The sequence below is a fragment of the Rhamphochromis longiceps genome, linkage group LG6 (assembly GCF_057381845.1).
Source record: "Rhamphochromis longiceps isolate RC_006_pf linkage group LG6, R_longiceps_female_GT1.1, whole genome shotgun sequence".
NCBI classification, from domain to species: Eukaryota; Metazoa; Chordata; class Actinopteri; order Cichliformes; family Cichlidae; genus Rhamphochromis; species Rhamphochromis longiceps.
This window is the reverse complement of record NC_140562.1, coordinates 42,347,341-42,369,711: the sequence shown is the minus strand read 5'-3', so window position 1 is coordinate 42,369,711 and position 22,371 is coordinate 42,347,341. Positions and strand designations below refer to the sequence as shown.

The 22,371-nt window shown below is 41.1% G+C and overlaps 1 protein-coding gene across 4 annotated transcripts in view; it reads right to left on the bottom strand.

The window, feature by feature from the left end:
* Positions 1–1,723: 1,723 nt before the first annotated feature.
* Positions 1,724–22,371, bottom strand: part of LOC146668796 (SEC14-like protein 1) — a 32,665-nt gene continuing 12,017 nt past the window's right edge. The window contains exons 3-17 of one of the 4 annotated variants that reach the window (XM_085410810.1): positions 15,851–16,000; positions 15,489–15,620; positions 12,728–12,856; positions 12,032–12,296; positions 11,416–11,525; positions 10,984–11,173; positions 10,262–10,350; positions 9,722–9,792; positions 7,782–7,953; positions 6,573–6,719; positions 6,334–6,468; positions 4,794–5,045; positions 4,518–4,696; positions 4,093–4,119; positions 1,724–2,226 (exon numbers count right to left, since the gene is read on the bottom strand). In XM_085410810.1, the coding sequence (XP_085266936.1) occupies positions 2,121–2,226; positions 4,093–4,119; positions 4,518–4,696; positions 4,794–5,045; positions 6,334–6,468; positions 6,573–6,719; positions 7,782–7,953; positions 9,722–9,792; positions 10,262–10,350; positions 10,984–11,173; positions 11,416–11,525; positions 12,032–12,296; positions 12,728–12,856; positions 15,489–15,620; positions 15,851–16,000 (2,154 nt within the window). In that variant the 3' untranslated portion in view covers positions 1,724–2,120. The remainder of the gene's footprint in view (positions 2,227–4,092; positions 4,120–4,517; positions 4,697–4,793; positions 5,046–6,333; positions 6,469–6,572; positions 6,720–7,781; positions 7,954–9,721; positions 9,793–10,261; positions 10,351–10,983; positions 11,174–11,415; positions 11,526–12,031; positions 12,297–12,727; positions 12,857–15,488; positions 15,621–15,850; positions 16,001–22,371) is intronic. The other 3 variants (XM_085410811.1, XM_085410812.1, XM_085410813.1) reach the window with 3 other exon arrangements.

Genomic DNA, 22,371 nt, shown 5'->3' with positions numbered 1-22,371 from the left:
TATCAGCTGATAAGATGGCGTTACTGACTTTTGCGCTGGCTAAATGTTCAAAAACTGTTCCATGAAGAGCTAAAACACATGCATTTTTTTTAAATAAAGTTTTTTTTCTTTTTCTTTCACCTGGAACAAAAAAAAAAAACAATATAAAGACTAAAAAAAAAAAAAAAAAAAATGTCAGTATCAGTGCTGGATTACGGCCTAGTATTTCACAGTCAGTGCATCCCTTACTACGAGGACAGAGCACGTGTCGAGGAGAAAATCTGGCAAATTATTTTTGTTTCACTCCTGACAAAAAGTCTGTAGACGAGAAACGGTGGTGCCACAGAATTCAGCCGTTTACCGACTCGAGTTTGCCCGTCTGTGCGCCTGTACGCAAGAAAAAGTTCATCTGCAATCTGCACCAGTGATGACGTTGGCCCAGCGGTGCAAAGCAGACTTAAAAAGAAAAAGACAACATTTCACTGCACAAGACGAGGTAAAGACATTGTTTTTGAAATACCCGAACCAAAGTCAAAGGACAATCATGATGTACTTTTTGACGCGACTTTAAAATGTCCTTGCAAACCCTGAAAACACACCGAGATAACAGGGCGGCGTGTGCATGCTGGTTAGGACTGTAGCCAGAGCGCAAACATTTCTTAAGCAAAGTACGGCCTCTGTGTTGTATAACCAAAGACAAAAAGGTAGCACTCGCACAAGACCTCAGGAATAAGTCACCTTTACCAATCATGTCAAACATGAGTCAAGTTTAGTCACATGACAGGAATGACTCAGAAAATGTGGGATCTGTCAACTTACGCCTGAAGTATTGTGAGTGCTGCCTTTTTATCTTTGGTTATTCAGCACTGGGCCTACATCGCTTTGATAGTTGAAGTCTTTGACTCTCATAATACTCATTTCTGAATGTCCTTTATCAACTTTTTTATTCCATCCTTTCAAACTTTAAATTCATGTCAAACCTCTGAAAGTATTACTGAAACAGGAAATGACATCACTGTAACATCAGGTACTTTGGTTCTGCCAATTCAAAAAAAAAAAAAAAAATGCATCAAATGTCCCGTTTTCAGAAATGTTACTGGTATAAGGTTTGTCATCCTGTTTTCTGAAATGTAGCATTTTTACTTTTGTTACTGCGTTTTGCACCTTGGGGCCACCGTAAATTATTCTCCTCATACATTTTCACGTTAAATAGAAATATTTCACACAGTAGAAAGTCAAACTTGTGTTATTGCTTCTAGTGGATTTACTTTGCTAAGCGTCAGATCTGGGTCAAATATTCAAAAGATGTGATGCAACCTGTACAGCAATGCAATGAGTGTCAGAAAGCTCAACTCAGCCACAGGAGCACGCCGGGAAGATTTTACCTGTCAATTGCCGAAGTCACTGACACCTGTACTGTTGTGATACAGACAGCTGATCTTATTTGACCCAGATCTATTAGATGTTCACCCCACCCACATTTGACCTATATACAGCTCCCCAGAGACAATAAACCCTCCAGTAACAATATGGCAAACACTGTCAACTTTTTTCCATGTCAAACGTTCTCGTGTGCGTTTGTGCCCGAGTGGCGTTCGTATGTAACAGCTCATCCAGTCTTTATCAGCAGACGCACATGAATGAGGTATGCGTCGCCTCGGTACTGTGTATGTGTGTGCACGTGTAAATGCATATATGTAACAGCGCCTCCAGTGTCGTCATCCTGTTCCGTAGGATGAGAATATTGCTTTCTGTCAGCTTCTGGTGCCTGAAAGGCACCACTCCTCACCTCCTGGCCTTTATCCGCTCCATCGTGCACAAAACATTCTGCTGATGGTCTTATTCAAACTGCTGCCCAGTTGAGATGCCAGGCATGGAAAATATATGACCCTTTGTGCAAAAATCAGCCCTTTAAATTGTACATTTAGTTTCTTTTTGCCTCAGAATTTTTTTTTAATTCTTTGTCTTCCGTTTGTGCAAGCATGCATCAGTTCCACAGAGACTGGCTGTGCAATAGGAACAGAGTCCAAAGATGATGGTTTAAGGGTATGGGGATAGGAAAAGTTGGCGTCCGTGTTGACGGTATGGGCAGTGGAGGGGGGACGTGGGTTTGGGGAATTGAAGTCCTCTGACACCAGTTTCTACCTGGAGATCATGGAGCTGGACTGAGATTGGTTGGAGTTGGTGGTGGCGGCGCTAAGCTGAGAGAAGCCGCTGTGGCTCGACTCCAAGCTGGTCATCGACCCCCTGAGAGAAGAAACAAACATGCGGTGAACACGTGAATGCACACAAAACTCACACTTCAGCTAATTTCATGTGTACACGACACCTGTGCAGCCTTAAGACTGCTTGGCACTAACTGAGCGCACTATGCGTGCATGACCCGTGCTCATGATGCAGAACCATGCGGTCAGAGCAAACCTAAAGGAGGGAGAATCACTCTGGACCCTACAACATACAGGCCCTGCCACAGGCTGCAACAACTCAGGGAACGGTTTTACACCAGCCACTGTTTTTAATTTTATAATGAATAAAAACAACAACAAAACAAAAAAAACCAAAGGTCAGGGCATTTCGTTAAAGGCAGGAGCCACTTATAGGGGATCCATTGTTCTTTTACCATTTCCTGTCATATCTGTGTTAAAAAAGTTTTGGGGGTGGATGTTCATGTTAAATATGGCAACATTTTCCAATAAGAGAGGTCCATATAACAATCCCTGGAAGCTCGAGACACTGTAATGTTAGCAGTCATCTCAGGCACAGAAGCCACACCCACGTGCTGTTCAAACTGTCTGTTTACAAAAGGCACCAATCAGAACAAAGCTGCTTGAAAGTGGGAGGAGCAGCAAGGCCCAGTATAAGGTAAACAAAACTAAACCGTATCCTACAAGCTACTCTAGCAAAATCTAAAAATAAAATATGCAGCTGGAAATGAGCGAAACCGGCCACTTCAATGAGGCTTCCTGTGGCAAAGCATGAGGCACCATTTTTCTTTTATTACTTTTGAATGAATAAAAGAAACTTTAGGTATTAATTCCCATGTAGTAGGTAGACTGGTTTTGGATTTATATGGATGCAATATAAAATTACTATGTGCATTGACAAAACCAATGTCTTGGTTTAATATGTGCCTGAATACATTCAAAAGGTTGGCTTGTATGAAGCCAAATTAAAATAATTTACAAAATATGACACATGGCACTTTTATTAACCTCATCCATTTTGTATGAAGTTATTAAATCCTCCATAAAAATGGTTATGGATGATTATGACCCGCGGTACCTCAACTTGCATAAATGTTATTCATTTTTGATTCCTTTTAACTGTTAACCGTAATAACCCATCCTAAGTAATTGAAACAGACCTAGATAAGTCTGAGGGACTCACCAGAGAATTAAAAATGAATAAAAAGAGCAGCTTTAACGAGGATGACTTTAGTTCACAGGAACCCTTTAACTCCCAACTCTACAATATAAGGAGCCATAAAAAGGTAGAGACTTACTGTTATGGCATGTATTATACATTACAGACATGGGAAGAAATATTGCCCTAAATTCTACATTTACTTCACTCAAGAAGGCATTTCACATACTCAGAAGTGTAAATATCAACCTTTATCAAAACATCTTGTTAAAAACTACTAGTATGAGTTAGATGATCACGCCAAGTCTGTTTTTGAAGATAAAATAAACTGAAGCAGCATGTGCACTGAAAGCAAAGTGAGACTGAGCTGGTAGTGCAATGTGATGAGTGAAGAAAAGCAAATACAAGTCAGAAAATGACAGTGTGTATGTGCGTGTCAGTTGGGCGGCTGTTTGCTGAAGTTAACCAAATCAAGTAATCCTGAGAGTTTTAGTTATGCAAGCAGGGTGATTAATGCCAGCAGGTTGCACCGGATTCTTTCCTCAGTGTGAAGAAAGCAACAACATCCTGTTAGCCAACGCTAACAAAAGTCATAAGCAAGAACAGATGCAAATTAGCATCTCTTTGCAGCATCAGAAGCAAGACTGCCATGGAGGGAGGGAAGGAGAAGGGCACTCAGATTAGCAGCCAAAAGCAGCGATGATGATGAGCTAGTGCTAAAGAAAAAGGGGCAAACACCGAGCCACTTACAAACTCTGCACATCACAGCAAGCCGTTCTTCACAGGAAGAAGACAGAGCAGGAGGAGGGGGTTGTGAGCGATAGAACAGGAGTGGATTGGAAAGAAAAAGCTTGATTAAAGTCGTCTTCAAGCAAGGGAACAGTATCCTCATCTCAAAACTGTGGGTCTGGAAAACTCATTATACTCCAAAGGCATTTCAGTCATCTTAGCAACATTAAAGATTTCATTCATTCAAGTACCAAATGTCATACGTGGCACTATGTGGAGGATTGTAGAGAGGGAAAACTGAAAGAAGACAGGAGTGAAAATGAGCAGTAATAAATGGATGATGTCTAAAATAAAAACCTTATCAAAACAGCAAAAATATGAATACATGACATATTTACACATCACAGACGCATATAAATGTCTCCATCGTTCACCCACACACTAACCTGAAGTCCTCAGAGCCCAACACCTCAGTGTAGTACATGACTTTACACTTGTGTGAGGAGACCTGGAGGGTGGCCAGCACGTCATCCACTCTGGGCAGGTTGGTGGCCGAGCAGGCCGCCATGTTGTGGAACTTCCACTGGAGGATGTAGAAACCCGGCCACCTCGTTATGTGGGAACCCTGAGGAAGGATTCAAAGTACAAACAAGCAAAAATGAGGATCTGTAGAAGTAACAATGATCCAAGAAGACATCAAAAGTTCACGATCATAAACCAACCTGCACACTCTCGCCCTCCTTGCAGGTGAGCGGAGACTCGACCATGCTGTAATCCTGACCCAGCGTCCAGGACTTGTCAATGAGCTGCACGTTGTTGCCTCCTGGGGAGGTGATGCCGTGGGCTCCCAGGGTATCTTTGCGTGGTACTTGCGGAGCTCGCTTTGAGTGGTAGATGTTGAAAACAATGTCGCCTTTGCACACATCGAAATCCCAGGTAATAACCGAGGAGGCATCGATGATCTCGATCACAATCTGATGGGGGTGGAAGATATTAAGCAGGTTTACATAAAGTGCATGGGCTGTATAAGATGATGTTTTTGGCATTAAAAGTGAATCGACTGATTGCAAAAAGAAGTACGGCTGTGAAGACGTGTGGGAAAATAACTCTTTACCTGTCACTTTTGATGATCTAGGCCAGAGGTGTCCAACCCCAGGACACCACACTTATGATAATGATAATAATAATAATACCGGTAATAATAATAATAATAATAATAATAATAACTCCAGGGCTCAAGTGCTGGTGTCCTGCAGGTTTTAGATGTGTCCTTGACCCAACACAACTGATTTAAATGGCTAAATTACCTCCTCAACATCTTAAAGCTCTACAGAGGGCTGGTAATGAACTAATCATTTGATTCCGGTGTGTTGACCCAATGTGATATCTAAAACCTGGAGGACACCGGCCCTTGAGGCCTGGAGTTGGACACCCTGGTATAAGCACTAGTTTTGATGCTGTTAGCATCCATTAATCTCTGTGCACATATGTAAAATATGTATGTACTCAAATATGTGGGAAAATGGTATCACTTCAAGAGGGGAAAGAGAAGTATCTAAAACATATGACATATGAATGCAGTTTTTAGGCCCGGTGACTGCTGAGATTAAGATCAAACTTGCTACTAGGAGGAAACTGGCTTGTAAAATGGTAAATGGCCTGTATTTATATAGCGCTTTACTAGTCCCCAAGGACCCCTAAGGGCTTGTAGTCTAAAAGCAACTTGAAACATCAAGCTTAGAAAAATACTACATCCTCTTGAGAACAGAGAAAACAAAAAACAGTTTGTGTGTCCACTACAGAGGACATGCATGAATAGTCTGGGTCTCAAAAGGCTATAAATGACTTTCCATATACAAACTTCAGGTAAACAGCAAACTAGAGAACTCAGTTACCAAAAGCAGTGAAATAAAATGGTTCATTTGCGTGACGGTCTGAGACCATTAAGATAAAAAGCAAAGCCCTTTCCAGCTGGGTGATTATGTTTGACAGTGTCCCTTTGGTATAAATCATGCAACACGAGGTTACGCCACATCACTGCAGGCAGATTATATTTCAAAGTCACGCTACATGTGTTCGTCGTCTGAATTCAGAATTTACCTAAGATGCGTTTAACAAGTTACAACCACTAGGTGGCAGAAAGTTTCACAACACCTCCATCAGAGGCACTGTGCAGTTCTCTGTTGTCCTGACCTACTATTCATATCAGAGCTACACAGGCCTTCCATCGTTTTCTTTTACTTTCCGTGCATTCAGCCTCACCTCATGCGGAGCTCCTTTGAAGATGCTGGCGCTTTGATAGATCATCTCAGTCCACAGACGGATGTCCTCGTTCTCGACCTCCTCGGCTGTGCGGTACATGGACTTGGGAACCAGGCCACCCTCCGGTACCTCACACTGCAAAGAAAAAAGCACACGTGTACACTGGGTCAGTAAAGGAAAACTCGATGTGGGTGGTGTCATGTTTTAGGATCAATTTTTACTCTGAGTTTAAATCTTACAGTGACTCTCACCATGCACTCTCCTCCCAAGAAATCCGGAATGATTTCCTTGTCTATGTAGTCCACGAGACCTCCAGCACCCTGATAGTCATTGCCTGCGTAGATCAAGAACTTCTTGCGGGTGTTTTCATCAATAAATGGGCTCACCTGAGGGAGAAGGCAGATATTAAATGCATGACATGCCTGCAGTAACATGAGGAAATACTGGTGCAGCATATGAAACTTGTGTTTGATAACAATCCACATTCCTTTCCCACCCTAAACCTTATAAATGCTAAAACAAGGAAGTTGTTTAACCAGTTTCTTGGTTAATTAAAGCAATAATGTAATAATGCAATAATATGCAACAATTCTACCTTTAAATAACCAGTCAAACCCATGTTTAAAATACATGACTTAATTAAGTCAGGAAGGTAAACACTATAAAACAAACTGAAGTCTTTTGTGACGTGCTTTTTGCATGAGCAGTCAATAGGCAGCAGAGCTAGGTGACCAGGTGTCCTATTTTATGTGTGACTGCACAGCATTTTTATCCCTTGTCCCTCATTCTACATATTGAGTCAGTGCTCTACATTTAAAAAGTAGAACCATTTTAAAAGTCAACACTGCAGGACAAAGCTTGGCTCTTTTCCAAAGACTGTAAAGAAAGCAGGAACGTTATCATCATGCATCAAGTACAGGCTAATCTGTAACCTATCTTCTGCCGCCTAAGCTATGTGTAACAGGGAAAACTGACTCCTGCCAATTCAAATCCACAACCTAGACATGTATTGTCACAATATGATGGAAAACCAATTAAAAAGAAATACAGGTCAAACAGCTAGAAGGTGATTTTAGAGGTGGCTCTTCATTTTTGCCAGAGTAAAGCGATCCTTCACATGCCAAACCTGTAACCTACAAATTTCAGTCCATCTGCACAACTGTCTTGTCCACACTACCAGATGCAACCATACTCTGTTTGCTGGGATCCTGTCACCTTAAGTAGAACCCAGCAGAACTTCCGGGACTTGAAAGCTCTTATTTCCATTTGGGGCCAACGATGCTGCTGTTGCCACTGCTTAGCAAATACTACACATTTGTGAATACTGGCAACTTCTGCATGTGTCAAAATAAGGGTGTGAAACAGACTGAAAAGTCACTGTATGCATAATCCGGTGCTGTAACATGATGACCCCACAGGGTCTGAGTTAGTCTTATCCTGGGTCTCACCAGTGTCCAAAGGACTGGGAAGACTCTTGGAGCTCTCAATATAAGCAGCCGTCCTAGAGTCTCAGGGTAATTTGCCTCCACGACCTCGATGATCCTCAGCAGCGCCTTGACTCCTGGTCGCCATAGGTGACGCATGTTCAGCCCCTCCAGATCTACTAGACATGTCCAACAGCTAGAGAAGAGGACATGAGAGGATTAGGGATGTGTGTGTATAAGGACAGCCACAAACCCATAAATGGGCTACGGCCTCTTTTTGACCACTTAGCACTTGTCACTCTGAAGTGAAGCTTAAGTGGTGAAGGCAGTGCTTGCTAATTCTGGAACCCTCCAACCCTTGCAGCACATTCTTCCTTTCCTTCTATCTGTCCTGGCAGAGTGCTGTGACGTGACAGCCTCTCATAGTTCACATGCCTTCCTGCGCAGCTCTTATCCCAGGCACCTCCTCCTCCTCTTGCTGCTGCTTCAGAGAGCTGACAGATGACAGATACCATCTCTGTTCCCTCCCGCTCACTCTGTCAGTTGCCATCTGAATGAGTCCCCTGAAAGTCGAGCCTCATGTGCGCTTTCCATTTTGGGGGAGATAAATTCTGCTCTGGACTCACTCATAGTGTGTGTGTGTTTGTGTGTGTACCTGTGCCCAGTTCTGACTGCTGAACCGAATCTAAAACGGCTTGCATGTTTTTAAGCTGCTTTTAACCTGCATTTATATTCACCTATGACCACATTCAAAGCCGTTTTACACAAGCACTGGACTATACCTACCACTGATGCCGATTATTTTTCTTTGTCAACACTGACACTGTGTTATTAGTTCATATTAACTGTCTAGATCACAGGCAGTGAATTCTGTCTTCATACTCTGAACCACTACGGAGGCTTCTTAAAAAACAAACAAAAAAAACAACAAAAACATCTAAATTAATTTAGACTGGCATAATGTATAAAAACAGCAAAAAACAAACAAACAAACAAGTAAACCTGCAAGTTCTGAAACTCCAGAAGCTGGAAATAAAGTATGCTGAAATGGTTCCTTCATATGCAACAACCGATTAAAAAAGAGTAATAGCAATTTTTGCTAAACTGGTATTAGATACATGAAAGTAAAAACAAAATTAAAAAAAAAAAAAAAAAAAAAAACAATCTTAACAACACAGAAATAGTACAAAAATAATAATTTTCAGAATTAAGAAAATCGTGGGTGATGACATGTAAATGTTACCTTTTAAAATGTTCTAATAAATTATTTTTCAGTAGTACATTACTTTTCTGAAGCAGCAAAAGAATTGAGACCAGTTTTTCTAAGGTCATTGTGAATAAGAGGCGCAGCCTCTGTCATACAGTGATGTGAGACCAGGTACTGTGTTTAAAAGTAACCAGAGAGCAGAGATAACAGTTTTTGAAATAGAGCCTTTTAAGTCAACGTCACACAGGGATACTCTCCTGTTTGTTATGGAGGACTATCAAACTATTGTATGATGTAACATCAAGCGAGAAAAGTATCACTTGTGATGAAGCACAGCACAGTTTAACAAATGTAGGTTTTATATTTATATAAAACATCACAATAAACAAACAGACAAAACAGGAAATTGTACAACGGTGTTATGAGTAATAGAAGAAAGAGCAATTTGTTTCTGTATATAGTACATATGTATTTATATCAGGTCTTTATCTTCAGTTTTCTTGAGTTGTTCCACAAGGAACAACTTGTGAATTGAGCTTCCAGTCAAAGCCCTGTTTGAATATGTGATGCATTTCAGTTTTACTCTTTTCTTGAACTAAACTCAAAGACAGTCTGCAGATTTAAAGCAAGGACCAGTGGAATATAACGTAGTATCACCTTTGAGAGGCAGAGATATATTGGTTTACAAATATTGTGAATAATAGAGGTCCAAGATTTTTTCAACAATCTAACATATTGACAGGTTGTAAAGGTTTACCTGATTGGCCGACCAAACACCTTTGTGTTCTCCTCACAGCGTCTCAGACCCTCCTCATTGATAGAAAGCACCTGCAGTGACATGAATTGTACATTTGACACACTTGGCTCCCAGACTCCACTCCACAGTGACTGCAACATTATAAATCAGCACCCTTTACACAGCCTGTGTTCTGTATATAGCCTGGTGTTAATTTACCTGTCAGGAAATGCCACCGGACATTAATTCCCTAACCTGTAATCCAAAACCGACCTGACCCAGCGCTTCCGCCCGTGTATTACAAACCCAGCGGCCTGCCTGGCCTGAATTGCCCACTTTTTCTCTCTCTTGCACCAACTGTGTGTAGAAATGCAACTAATAGAACAAAGCATCAGGGTGATAACAGGGGTAAATTAATGAGTGCGTTATCAAATTGTCCTGTGCAATTCAAAGAAGCAGGAGTTAACAAATATTGTGGCAGAAACCCTGTCTGACCTATAAACTCATCAACCTGCACTACAAACACAAAACCTTAACTGCAGTACAGTGTGTTTTACATACATGTCTGAGCAAAGACTCCTCCCCGAGAGCGCGCACCAGTCCTTTGGTGTCCATCTGGCCAAGCCTCAGGATATACAAAGGACGGCCGTCTGAAAAATTAAAAATTAAATAAATGTTTACATGGTATATCACATGATTTACATTCCACAAAGACTACAAGCTAAGTGGAAAGGTCAGCATTGCTGGCCATCTGCTCTTGTTACATAAGACAAGTTATTGTGTACACTGAGGAATGCTTTCATGTTTTGTCCCTGTTGATACAAGGCTAATACTTGTGGAAAATTGGAAATGAGAAGATTAAATAGGCTCTGGTGTGGCAACATAAAAGCTTTGTTTGACTTATACGTTCATTCTTTTCCCAAATAAGGAATCCAAGGAATCTACTCCAAAGAAGACTGTCACTGTGAGAGTGTGTGTACTATTTGGGTAACCAAGTAGCACCAACAAGCTAGATCATTTTTATTTTACACACTTGGCTGAGAGCTGCGGGTTGCTAAGAATGGTTGAGATCTGTTTACACTGTAAAGTCACATAAGAAAACATTATGTTGAAAAACTGCAAACACGACTGCATGATTGTGTAAGTGGAGTCTCCTCTACGGAACAGTGCAAGTTTAGCTCTACACAAGTCATAAGATCATGTGTTTCCATACTGATGCACATGCAAGATTTCAGTATGCCTAATAAAATTATCTTTAGTTGCGGCTGTAAATACCAACCCACCTTTGTCGTGGTGGTGCCAGCCGCCGGTGTAGTAGTCCTGAAGAACCTGTGGGGAGCTCCAGGTTTCCAGCAAGTAGTCCACCTGGTGCTGCTTCCTCCAGGTCAGAGACTGGCACAAGATCTCCCGCGCTTTATCCATGTTGAAATCTCTGGCCCGCAAGAAACGAAGGATGTGCTCATCTTTAGGGATCTGAACAGAGTTGGAAATGGTTACACTTGCCACCATAAAACACATCACTGTTATTTAAAGACATTATAAAGCTAATTTGTGAATAGTTAATGTAAAATACAACATTATCAGTAGCCTAGCTAAGATAGAGTAGTAGTGCTAAATATTACTTTTAGCAATAACTAACTCAAATGTATCAAAATGTATCAATAATGTATCCAGTCATGTTTTGTTATTATTCCTTTTGAGAAACAGTGCAGTACCTTTCCCTTGTGTGTCTCCTGAAGCCACTTGCGTAGTCTGATCAGGCAACTCTCCTGCAGGGGTGTCAGGTCACCCAGGTAACGTTTGATATAGTCTGCATCCAGCTTGTCTGCAACATAAAAAACACAAAAAGTTAGACTGCTGGATAGTAAATTAATGTGTAATAAACTTACTGAAATATCACCAATAAATCACAAATTCTAATGAAAATCTTAGATTCTGTAAACAAGGCCTTGCCCTAGCTGTCAACAGATATGTAATTGGATGTCACGATTCACAATAAGAAATATGTTTTTTCAGAAATTACATCCATAACTGTAAACAACTTTTCAAGATGCTGAATTCCATTCTCACACCCATCCCATTCTTGAGCAACTACTTTTCCTCAGTTATTTAAATTATTCACCAAAGTTGTCTAACTGGTTGTTGTTTTTTTTCCAACGATGCTTGCAGATGACAAACTGTTGCGGCAGTGGTATAAACCAAATAAAATGTCCCTCCAAATTTAGTTACACAATACGATTTCAATATTAGCCATTTTTTGCAGAATATAATTATATACACAATTCTAAAATAAGCTTCTAGGATTCATTTTCTGAATCTTCAGGTACAGACCTTCTGGTGTCCCCGGCAGAATCTCTGCGAGGCTGTCGTTCTGAAGCAAGTTGCTGTCCTGCTTTGCATCCTGTGAGGGTCCATCCCTGGCATCTGCAGACAGTGGGACTGAATCGGCAGGCACGATTCCAAGCTCAGGTTGGTTCGTTGAGAGGCTGGTGGGGCTGGAGAGAGGCAGGGAATGAGAGGAGGGACTCCAGCGGGGCACATGAGTGAGCCCCTCATCATCCAGCTCCTTTAGGTAGTATTCTATGATTTCTTTTCCCTGTTAGAAGGAAGGAAAACAAGTGTGAGAATACCGAAAAACATGATCTACATGTGTTTTTATTCAACCAAGAAAGGCCATGTAGCGTTTAGCATTTTCCAACTAAAGCGTCATTTTAAACTGAAGCATCAGCTAATGAAAACAGAAGGAAAAAATGAAAGGACTGTATTCTACATTGTTCATTAATGAAGGTGGATGACTCACTGGGTCCACAACAAAAGAGCCCTGTCCAGTCTAAAAGTTTACACAAGCTTATTTATGCAATTACAGTGTGAGATGGACTGAGTCATGTTCCAGAAACATCTAACCTCGTAGGACAGAGTGAGATCTGAATAATTCATAACGCAGTCATTGTGTTGTTTAATGTTACTGTGCATCGGTACATTCACACATAAATGACGGGATGAAACAATAAGCACACACAAACACACCTTTTTGATACTGCTGGCATACTGCTTCATAGCAATCTTTTCCACGGTGCTCTCAAAGCCGAAGAAGGACTTGATGTCCAGACTGGCGGTTTGCTCAAAACACGTCCAGTCTTCATTCTCCGGGTGGACCTGGACACACACACACACACACACACACACACACACACACACACACACACACACACACACACACACACACACACACACACTATATTAAAGCTGTAAGCAACACAGAACCGCATAACCATGTTACTATGGTAACCATACACCCAGCTTCATTACATGATGACGCACAAAGAAAGCAATTTTCACACAGAGCACTGTGAGTGGGAGTCTGTGTGTCAGTCTGTCCATGTTAAAATTAGCCAGCATTTCACACATGAACAGTCATGAAGCTTGAAATACACACATTTCCCTCAGTGCTGTGTGAAGGTCATCTTCGGCAATAGCAAAAATCATTCTACAATCATGCTCGGCAGCTGGAATTTATTTCTTTTTGAAGTTATGGCTTTTTGAAGTTATTAAAGTGAGTGGGAGAGAAACTCAACATTAGTTTCTGTGGGTCAGGGACATAAAAAAAACATAAACATAAGCATAAACAAACTCATCAAATTCAGTGACTTGAATAATTTTATATTTGTCCGCTAGACTTTTATGCACAATCCTTAAAGTGTTGTTTTCAGGCCAAACTGCAGTAGTAAGGACTGGCTGGCCAGTATATAGCACTCTACACTGCATATATCTTAGATCTATGATGGTTCTAGAAGGATTTGTTAGGATGACACTTGAATCAAAATGACATTTTTGTTGAAATACATTTAAAAATGTTTTTTGTCACAAGCTACAATATCAGTAAATAAAGAGTCACACGCTTCTAAAGCCATAATGATGGTAACGTGTTCACCCTTGACTACCAAAATATTTCATCTTTAGCCCGGTCCATTAGCTCAGTCTAACAGCACTGTCCATCCTGGTTACTGTTATCACAGCATGTTAAAGTACACAGTATAAGCCTCTGTTTGGCCTTAGACCTAAAATTAGCACTCCAGTTGGTTGGAGGCTAACTCAATGTGCTTGACCTCATTAACTCAGCACACATGCATTCATAAATAAGCTCATCTGGAGTCACAGTTTCGCATAGTGCAGAAAGAAAGTAAAGAGATGCTGGTTTCATTTCAGTATTTTGTGAGTAACCAAGCAGAATGCAGACGACTAAATAATTCACAAGGAAAGATGGGCCGAGACAAACAGAAGCAGGCTCAGTGGTAGTCCAATCATGGATGCAGGGAAGAGATTAAAGGAGGCACAAACATCAACATGGCTGTGCTGGTGGCAGCTTGCCATTCAGCAGGTGAACAACAGCGTTACAGAACATGTCAGTGTTTGCTCATTTGTCTGTATGCACAAGTCAGCCTAAATAGCCAAACGGGTTGAGCGTGTCACACTGCCAGGATCTGGGTTTTAGTTTGCCTCTGTAAAACCTGCCCCAGGAATACACACTTTCATGTTACAGCCTGCTTTGTATAATTTATACACACTTCTCCCACCTTAAAATGAATATGTTACTTTAAACCAGGAAATGGTAATGTAAATTGGTTGCAATGTACCTTGGCTGTACAGGACCAACAAAAAAAGTGGACACAAGGTTCTGGTACACGTGGATTAAAGAATCCTTGCAGTTATTTTTAGATCACTCTGGAAGCCCCATATTGATCACCTGTACAATCCTCAAACGTCTGTTTTCTGAACTAACTCAGTGTTTGTGGTAAGGATCAGTACTGGTCATGAAAGACATTTTCTTGAGCATTTTTCCAGCAGTTTCAGTGAAAGGGTTGAGTTTCTATGCCAGAAGTTAGCATGCTAGGTGTAGAGCAAAACCAGGAGAGTGGATTCTACTTAAAGATAAAAACAGCAGCTGCACTGAAACAAGTGAGAAATGACTTTCATTAAAATTAGTGAGGGATTTTAACAGTTTGCTCTTTGCTTGAAATGTCTATTGCTGATAGTAAGGGGCGATCGTGGCTCAAGAGTTGGGCGATCGTGGCTCAAGAGTTGGGCGATCGTGGCTCAAGAGTTGGGCGATCGTGGCTCAAGAGTTGGGCGATCGTGGCTCAAGAGTTGGGAGTTCGCCTTGTAATCGGAAGGTTGCCGGTTCGAGCCCCGGCTTGGACAGTCTCGGTCGTTGCGTCCTTGGGCAAGACACTTCACCCGTTGCCTACTGGTGGTGGTCAGAGGGCCCGGTGGCGCCAGTGTCCGGCAGCCTCGCCTCTGTCAGTGCGCCCCAGGGTGGCTGTGGCTACAATGTAGCTTGCCATCACCAGTGTGTGAATGTGTGTGTGAATGGGTGGATGACTGGATATGTAAAGCGCTTTGGGGTCCTTAGGGACTAGTGGCTGTAGCTCAGGTGGCAGAGCAGGTCAGCCACTAATCAGAAGGTCGGTGGTTCGATCCCAGGCTGCCTCCTGGCTGCATGCCAAATATCCTTGGGCAAGATACTAACCCCATGTTTGCCTACTGGTGGTGGTCAGAGGGCCCGGTGGCGCCAGTGTCCGGCAGCCTCGCCTCTGTCAGTGTGCCCCAGGGCAGCTGTGGCTACAATGTAGCTTGCCATCGCCGGTGTGTGAATGGGTGAATGACTGAATGTAGTGTAAAGCGCTTTGGGGTCCTTAGGGACTAGAAAAGCGCTATACAAATGCAATGCAGGCCATAGTAAAGCGCTATATAAATACAGGCCATTTACAGGCCATAGTATGCTACATACCGAATAGCAGCATGTCTCGTGGACGACAACCCTGTTGGAGAAGGTCTCATTGTGGGACTCAATGTGCAGAGTCCTCTCCTTTCGGTTCAGCGTGTTTTTCTGGATGAAGTAGACATAGTCTACACCTGCAATCTGTAAACAATAGAACTTGTATTATAAATGCAACTGGCATGAAACACAGACACTGAAAATAAAAGATAAAACTACCTTTGCAAAAATTAACACTAATACATTCTGTAAAAGAAAACAATCATGGCGAGTACGGAAATGTATTGTTCTCAAAACAATATTAAAAGTCATTAGTAAAGCATTAAAGCTATATTTATGATACTCAATTGCTGGAAATCTAAAGTACAACAAACCCTTTTGAGAAGGCGTGGGGCATCCACATCCAGGGCACAGCGGCGCTCAATCTTCTGGGTGGAACCATCCTCACTGGTCTCCTCATTCACAACGTCACTCGCCACAAACATGGGGATGAGGTGACAAGTAGGGAAGCGGCGCTCATAAGCCTGAGAAAGAGAAGAGGAAATGCAAAGCCTGTTAACACCAGAGCTTTTAAGCTGGAAACACATTTTTAGATTTCCAAGGATAATTCCAGTCTGCTGACTCGTTAATTTTCAGAAGGGTTTTTCCTTTGTTGTTCTCCAAACTGACATCTAGACATGATTAGTCAACAGAAGCCTGACTTAAATAGAAAACCCGAAGGGCTTATCTCTTGCCTACAGATTTGACATATTCATACACCGGCACGTTTAGAGATTAAGGTTCGTTAGTCGACAGTGCCTGACATCTATTATAGGGCTCATGGTATATCAAAATCTGTTGAATATTTTTTTTATCTTAACTAGAGATATTTGACTGGCTTATAAACAGCAGTTTGGAAAGAGAACAGCACTAATGCTTGTTTCAAATTAAACAACTGAGGCTCAGGAAAACTTCAGCAACAATGGCACCAGCCAGTTTACATGAACTCCATTAGAAAACACTTCATGTATTCTAAAAGGGAGGAATTTAAATAGGTGGGACGGGTAGAGCAGAGGTGAGAGGCTAAATAAAGCTCCTTCAACTTTGTACACTTTCAAACTTCTTACTTGAGCTGAACCACAGTGGCATCAAAGCAAATGAAGCGCTTTTCAGTTGTTTTACAACAAAGGGTTGAACACACAATAGCAGTTTTTGTACTTGAACACAACACCGGCTCCATAATGCGTTTAGTCATAAATGCAAAACACAGGCAAATTCAGCTCTATTGCAGGGGCCGGCCAGCTGTTATACAACTGAGTCTGCTGGCACAAAGTGCAGGAACATTACTTCTTTTTCTATCGTCAACATTCATCCATCTTAGATATGATTACTGTGGTTGCGCAAGGAGCAAGTCCAAACAGACGACTGGAAAGGCAAGTCTAAAATAAAAACAGTGATCTTCCAGATAACTTGTGCTGGAGACAGTCCAAGTTTATCACAACATTGCACTAGCCTGAAACTCCCTTGTCACGTATCCTACTAACGTGATATTTCCTCTTTTGTACTGTCTGAAACTGGATCCTGAAATTTAATTCCCTAAAATATGAATGGGAGCATTTATCTATGACTCAAAGAGCACACACACACACACACACACACACACACACACACACACACACACACACACACACACACACACACACAATAAAAGGACACAAAGAAGGAAAGAAAGAACCAAAAACAAAGGGAAAGGGAAAACACAATGTCGGGAATGTGGTGGTGCAAACCTATCCACAGCATGTTTACCGTTTCATAAAGACATGGCCCGTAGGTTTCAAAATATCCAAGCATAGAGTGAAATTCAAGTCTGTGGACAAACTTTACAAGATCAACTGGAAGATCAACTGCTGCTCACAAGACTTTTGAGGTTGGTGGAGTTGGATGTCAGCTGAATCTCTGACAAAAGGAGCTTTATTTTGTGGAGCAAAGGACAACCAGTAACCCTGAGGTCCTTTGAAAACCATAGAACAGCAAATTGGTGTGAAATAGGCTTTAAATTCAAGCTCACGTTTAACATTCTTAAAACACTGAGCCATTTGCTTTCGAAATTCACTATTAAAATATTTGTCTTTTCTATATTTAAAAATATAAAAAATACAAAAGAGGAGGTTTTGAATGTTTAGTATGGCGAGTAACAGCAGTTTTGTGTTGGAGGAGGCAGCCAGTGGGGTTCAGGAGCTCCTGGCATTCCTGTGAGGAGCTGCCCACCGTGCACTGACTGCATGAATGCTGAGCTCTGTTTTTCAGCCCCAATGCTCTGGAACACTGGGGGTTTGGTTTTTGTCCTGCCGTCAGCACAACATCACTGACTGTAAATGTCAATTTCATCCCTTTAAAAAAGAAAAAGAAAAGAAAAAAAGAAAAGAAAAAAATCATACGTCAACAAAGTCAACCACAAATGTCACGTCTTCACAAACAGCACTAGGTTTCATTCCAACGACAGGCTTAGATCCTGTATGGTTCAGATAATTCAGCAAACCATGAAGAGGAATACGTTTTCTTCAGAGCCTTCACTTCATGCGGAAACAAACCAGCTTTTAACTGCTTTGTGTTCCCAAAATAGCCAGGCTGTTGTACTATTAAAAACAGGAAACAGAAGGGTCGTGATTCTAGGTTATTCCTGAAAACATTTTTTCTTTTTTCCTTCTGGGTAAGTCGGGGCTTTTCAAACCTTGTCTTAACTCAAGGCTCACTGAGGGACATTCAGGCCTGGATTTATCTGTGAAAAAAAATACAATAGTTTTTAAATCAGACACCATCCTAAATTAAATCAGCACCTGGATATTGCATGTGAGCGCATAGACGGTGCAAAAAATAGTTCCAGCGTCCACGGCTAAAAAGAAAAAAAAAAAAGAAAAAAAAAGAGTCAAAATAAAAAAGCAATCACTTTGGCTCCAAGACCGTACAGGCTGATAAGGAAAGACCCTCTCTTTGCGACTTCAATAAATACATCACTGATGAGTTGTTAATTTCAGGTCATGAAATGAATCATGAAGTTCGTTTTGTAAATTACAATTATTAGAATCAGAAGAAAGGATTACCCTGGTGTGCTTATTGGCAAATCACAAGTCATCAGACAATGAGTGCACGGTGACTTCTGTCTCAGTCAAATCCACCGTTCGCTCATAAAGTCCAGCTTCAAACACCAAGATGGCAATAACAAATGTGAAGGTTTCAAAAACAGATAGGCCAGTGGTCTATTATGGCAACTCTTTTTTCTACTGCCCATGTGTAAAAGCACTTCAGCTCGCCTAGCATAGAGCTCCATATCACACTTTCACATGGTCCAACAAAGGCTCCAGGACTCTTCAAGGTGGCCAATTTTCTCTCAGTAGAAATCCTCAAATTCTAAATACCTCCTTGGCTTGTTTGGCACCATGATAGCATCTTAGCTCAAGCTGATGGTTCTTGACTGCTAAAAGCATGAAACAACAGGGCTTCTTTTCTATTGGTTGTTAGCCATTTGCTGCACAGAAGAAAGTGACTCCACTAGTGTGAGTAAATTCACTTCTGTGCGCAGTTATGCATCGCAATAATAACAATAATAATAATAATAACAATAATAATAATAATAATAACAACAACAATAATGTGTGGCTAACACAAAAAAAGAAAAAAGAAAAAAATCACATACTTAAACAGAAAGCCAGTAATACACTGAATATTTTGGACACTGGTGCAACTATAAATAATTAAAGATTTTACCATGACCAATGAGATGCAGGACTGAAAATAAAAACTTTAGGCAAATGCCAAAACATCTTCTTCTAGAACCAGTGCCTGAGGTTATCAAACACTACAGCTTATCTCGGATGTGCCAACTCACCACATGATGTATCATGTTACAATTGGCTCTCCACGCATGACTCAAATGACAGCTAAATGCACATGTGTGCCAGCATGAAGTAAACATCCAGGCTATTTGGCATTTATCCTGATGATTACTCTGCTCTACATTAACCTACAATCGAAAGCTAACAAATAGTTTGGCTTCTGTTATTCCATTAAAGGGGACTGAAAAAGCTTTTCTATATATTTTTGCAACGCTGTTATAGCGGTGGACACTTATATTAAATATTGTTAAAGTTTTGGTTAAAGTAGTTTCAGTGTATCTACTTGTAATCCCTGAGACAATAGATTGGGCTTCTCTTGTCCAGTGTTCCGGTAAAAGATAAGAGGCTTTCCTAGATGTTTCAATTGAGTGTATAAAAATGTATAACCATCAACATGATGCGTGTTTTATTAAAGCTGATACCTGCAGCACTTGAAATCCAAACCCAGAAGTTTTCTGTAAGAAAACAAACCAGCCGGAACAAGACAAACATTTTCCCGCCCTCGATTGAGTCACTGAAATAAAAAGCAGGCACTGATGACACATCAAGCCAAACATACATGGCAACCAAACTCCACCACTGTAAATATTCATTTGCCCTTTGCCAATACTCTTTCCTGGAACATAACAGAACAAAATATTTCCAAGTTTCCAGACTCCAGGTATTTTAAAGAACAGGTTTAAGGACACCCTCCTCCACCAGCTTCCACGGTTTAGAGAATCAGACATACCTCAAGTGGCCAAACCCTGAGTAATGGTTCCTGGAATTTGTTTGTTCTTTCCAGGAGTGAATGAGAGAAAATATATAACAATATACTGTTACTTACATCCTTCCTGCATACACAAAACAGTTTCTCCTTTGGAGAAAAACAGCAGTGTTGATTAAGGCACGGGTCTGGAAAATAAAGCTAATCCTGCACAGGAAGGGAGATTCAGGAAGTTCCAAGAGTTCTGGGGAGTACACAATCAACTTTAAGACTACAAAGGACCACATAGTGCGTGTGTGTAATATAATACCAGGCAAGAAGTAGTAGTTCTGGCAGGTAGCCCAGCTATTATCTGGCCTTTAATGGTGGGATATAGAAAAAAAAAAGAAAAGACAAAAAAACCCTTAAATATAGCTGCAAATCCAATCCAAACAAATTCAGGAAAAAAGTCAAGTAGTTAACCACCTGACTAATCTGCCTTTGTTGTTGTCTTATTTCTTTTATTTGGCTCCAGTTCCTCAAACAATTTTATCTATTTGGCACATAAACATCAGGAAAAAAAATTCCCAAAATATCTTCAACAATCAAATTACAAGCGACTGTGCAGAAGCGCTGAAGAGGTGTTTTGACATCTGACCCATTTTATGCCCAGTGTGCATAGTTTCGGATATGCTGAAAATGAATAGCTAACTTAGCACATCTTTACCTTTACTGACCTAGGTCGATCGGAGATGTAAGATTAAAACAATACTGCTAAACAGAATCATGTTATATCTTGTTACAGTATGTTGTTAGCGTCAGGAACAATTTAATAAATTCAAGCCTGAAAGTTTTGCAGCACATAAAACCTTTATTTTCTGCACAAACTGACTACTGCCTCTGACCGTTTAAGACCGTTCGGATGCATTTACACCAGAGAGAGATTCGCTTTCTCCTCTTATCAGCAGTGAGATCTCTACCTACACAGATCTGTAGTTCAATCTGTGCAACACAGACTGTACATGCAGCAGGTGGATAGTGCCATGTTAAATCTCTCAACCCCCACACAATAAAAGCTGCTGAGTCTAACAACTTTTCTAGCAGAAACCACGCATAAGTATCAAGGGTGGCAGAAAATGACCTAGTTTTGCTCTTAAGATTGGAAAAGAAACACGACTGGGAACATTTAGCGCAAAAACATCAGCACTATCACTTTATCTGCCAGCGAAAGCCCAGGTGCAGACTAGAGGACATGTTGATGACAGAGTCACGTTCTTAGCCACAACATAAGAAAATGCTTAGTACTGAACTGGATGAAAAGACATAAATTAACCAACTGGCTAATATATTTTTTATAGCTCTGGCACGATGTTTCTAACTACTTAAGTCTCTAATTTAAAATAAATAAATAAATAAATAAATAAATAAATAAAGGTAAATTACAGATGATAGCAAGCAAGAGCTAATTTCCTGTTAAATGTTTTAGTGTATCGGATTTCATCAAGCTTTCAGGGCTTAGCGACCAGTTTTTGGTTGACACCATTTTCTTTTAGCTGCCAGATTTTACATGGCTTAATCCCACTTCTTGGGTGTTCTGCGTCTTAGATAAAAATGGCACCTTGTCAATCCTGAGAGACACTAGGGTCAATCTGCTAAAGACTAAGTCGAAAATGCTTGGCCTGTAGGTCTCTGGGGACTAACACTAATCAGAGAACACTTCCAGCTTCCTCGGCAGTAGTGTCACATCTCTGGAGCTTATGAAAATGGTTGTGTAACAGAGACGACAGTCGCTCAAGGGTCAGACTCGGCTATTTTTAATAGCTGTCTGGGAAAATGGGAACATTTTCGTTGAGGAGGTGGGGCACGGTGGGGGGCTGCATTATTAAGATTAAGATACTTGATTACGACAGATTAGAGACAATGTCAAAACAAACCAGCACACACAGCACAGCAAAGCTGACATACAGCAGCTAATCTGGCTGCGCTGCCTCAGAGGAAATTCACAAGAACCACTTTAATGTTTTATTCACAGGGCCATTCAAGCGTACACACAGTAAACTGTGGCTCTTTTCCTCTTCAGTTACAATGACTAACACAGTTTTTTCTTCTGTCATTTCTGTGTATTTAAGTCACGCTTATGAGGCCCACTCTCAAAAGGTTTCCTCTTAAAGACCCGATACATGTTGCATAACAAACACCACCCTTGACGTAAGACAAACAAAACCTGGTTTTGTGTGAGGGCTGCTGGCACGGGTGTGACGTTGGTTAGCCTGTATTTGGTAGCAAAAATCATTAAGGGTTCCCTCCCACCACCCCAGGCTATCCGGGGTTTGACCCG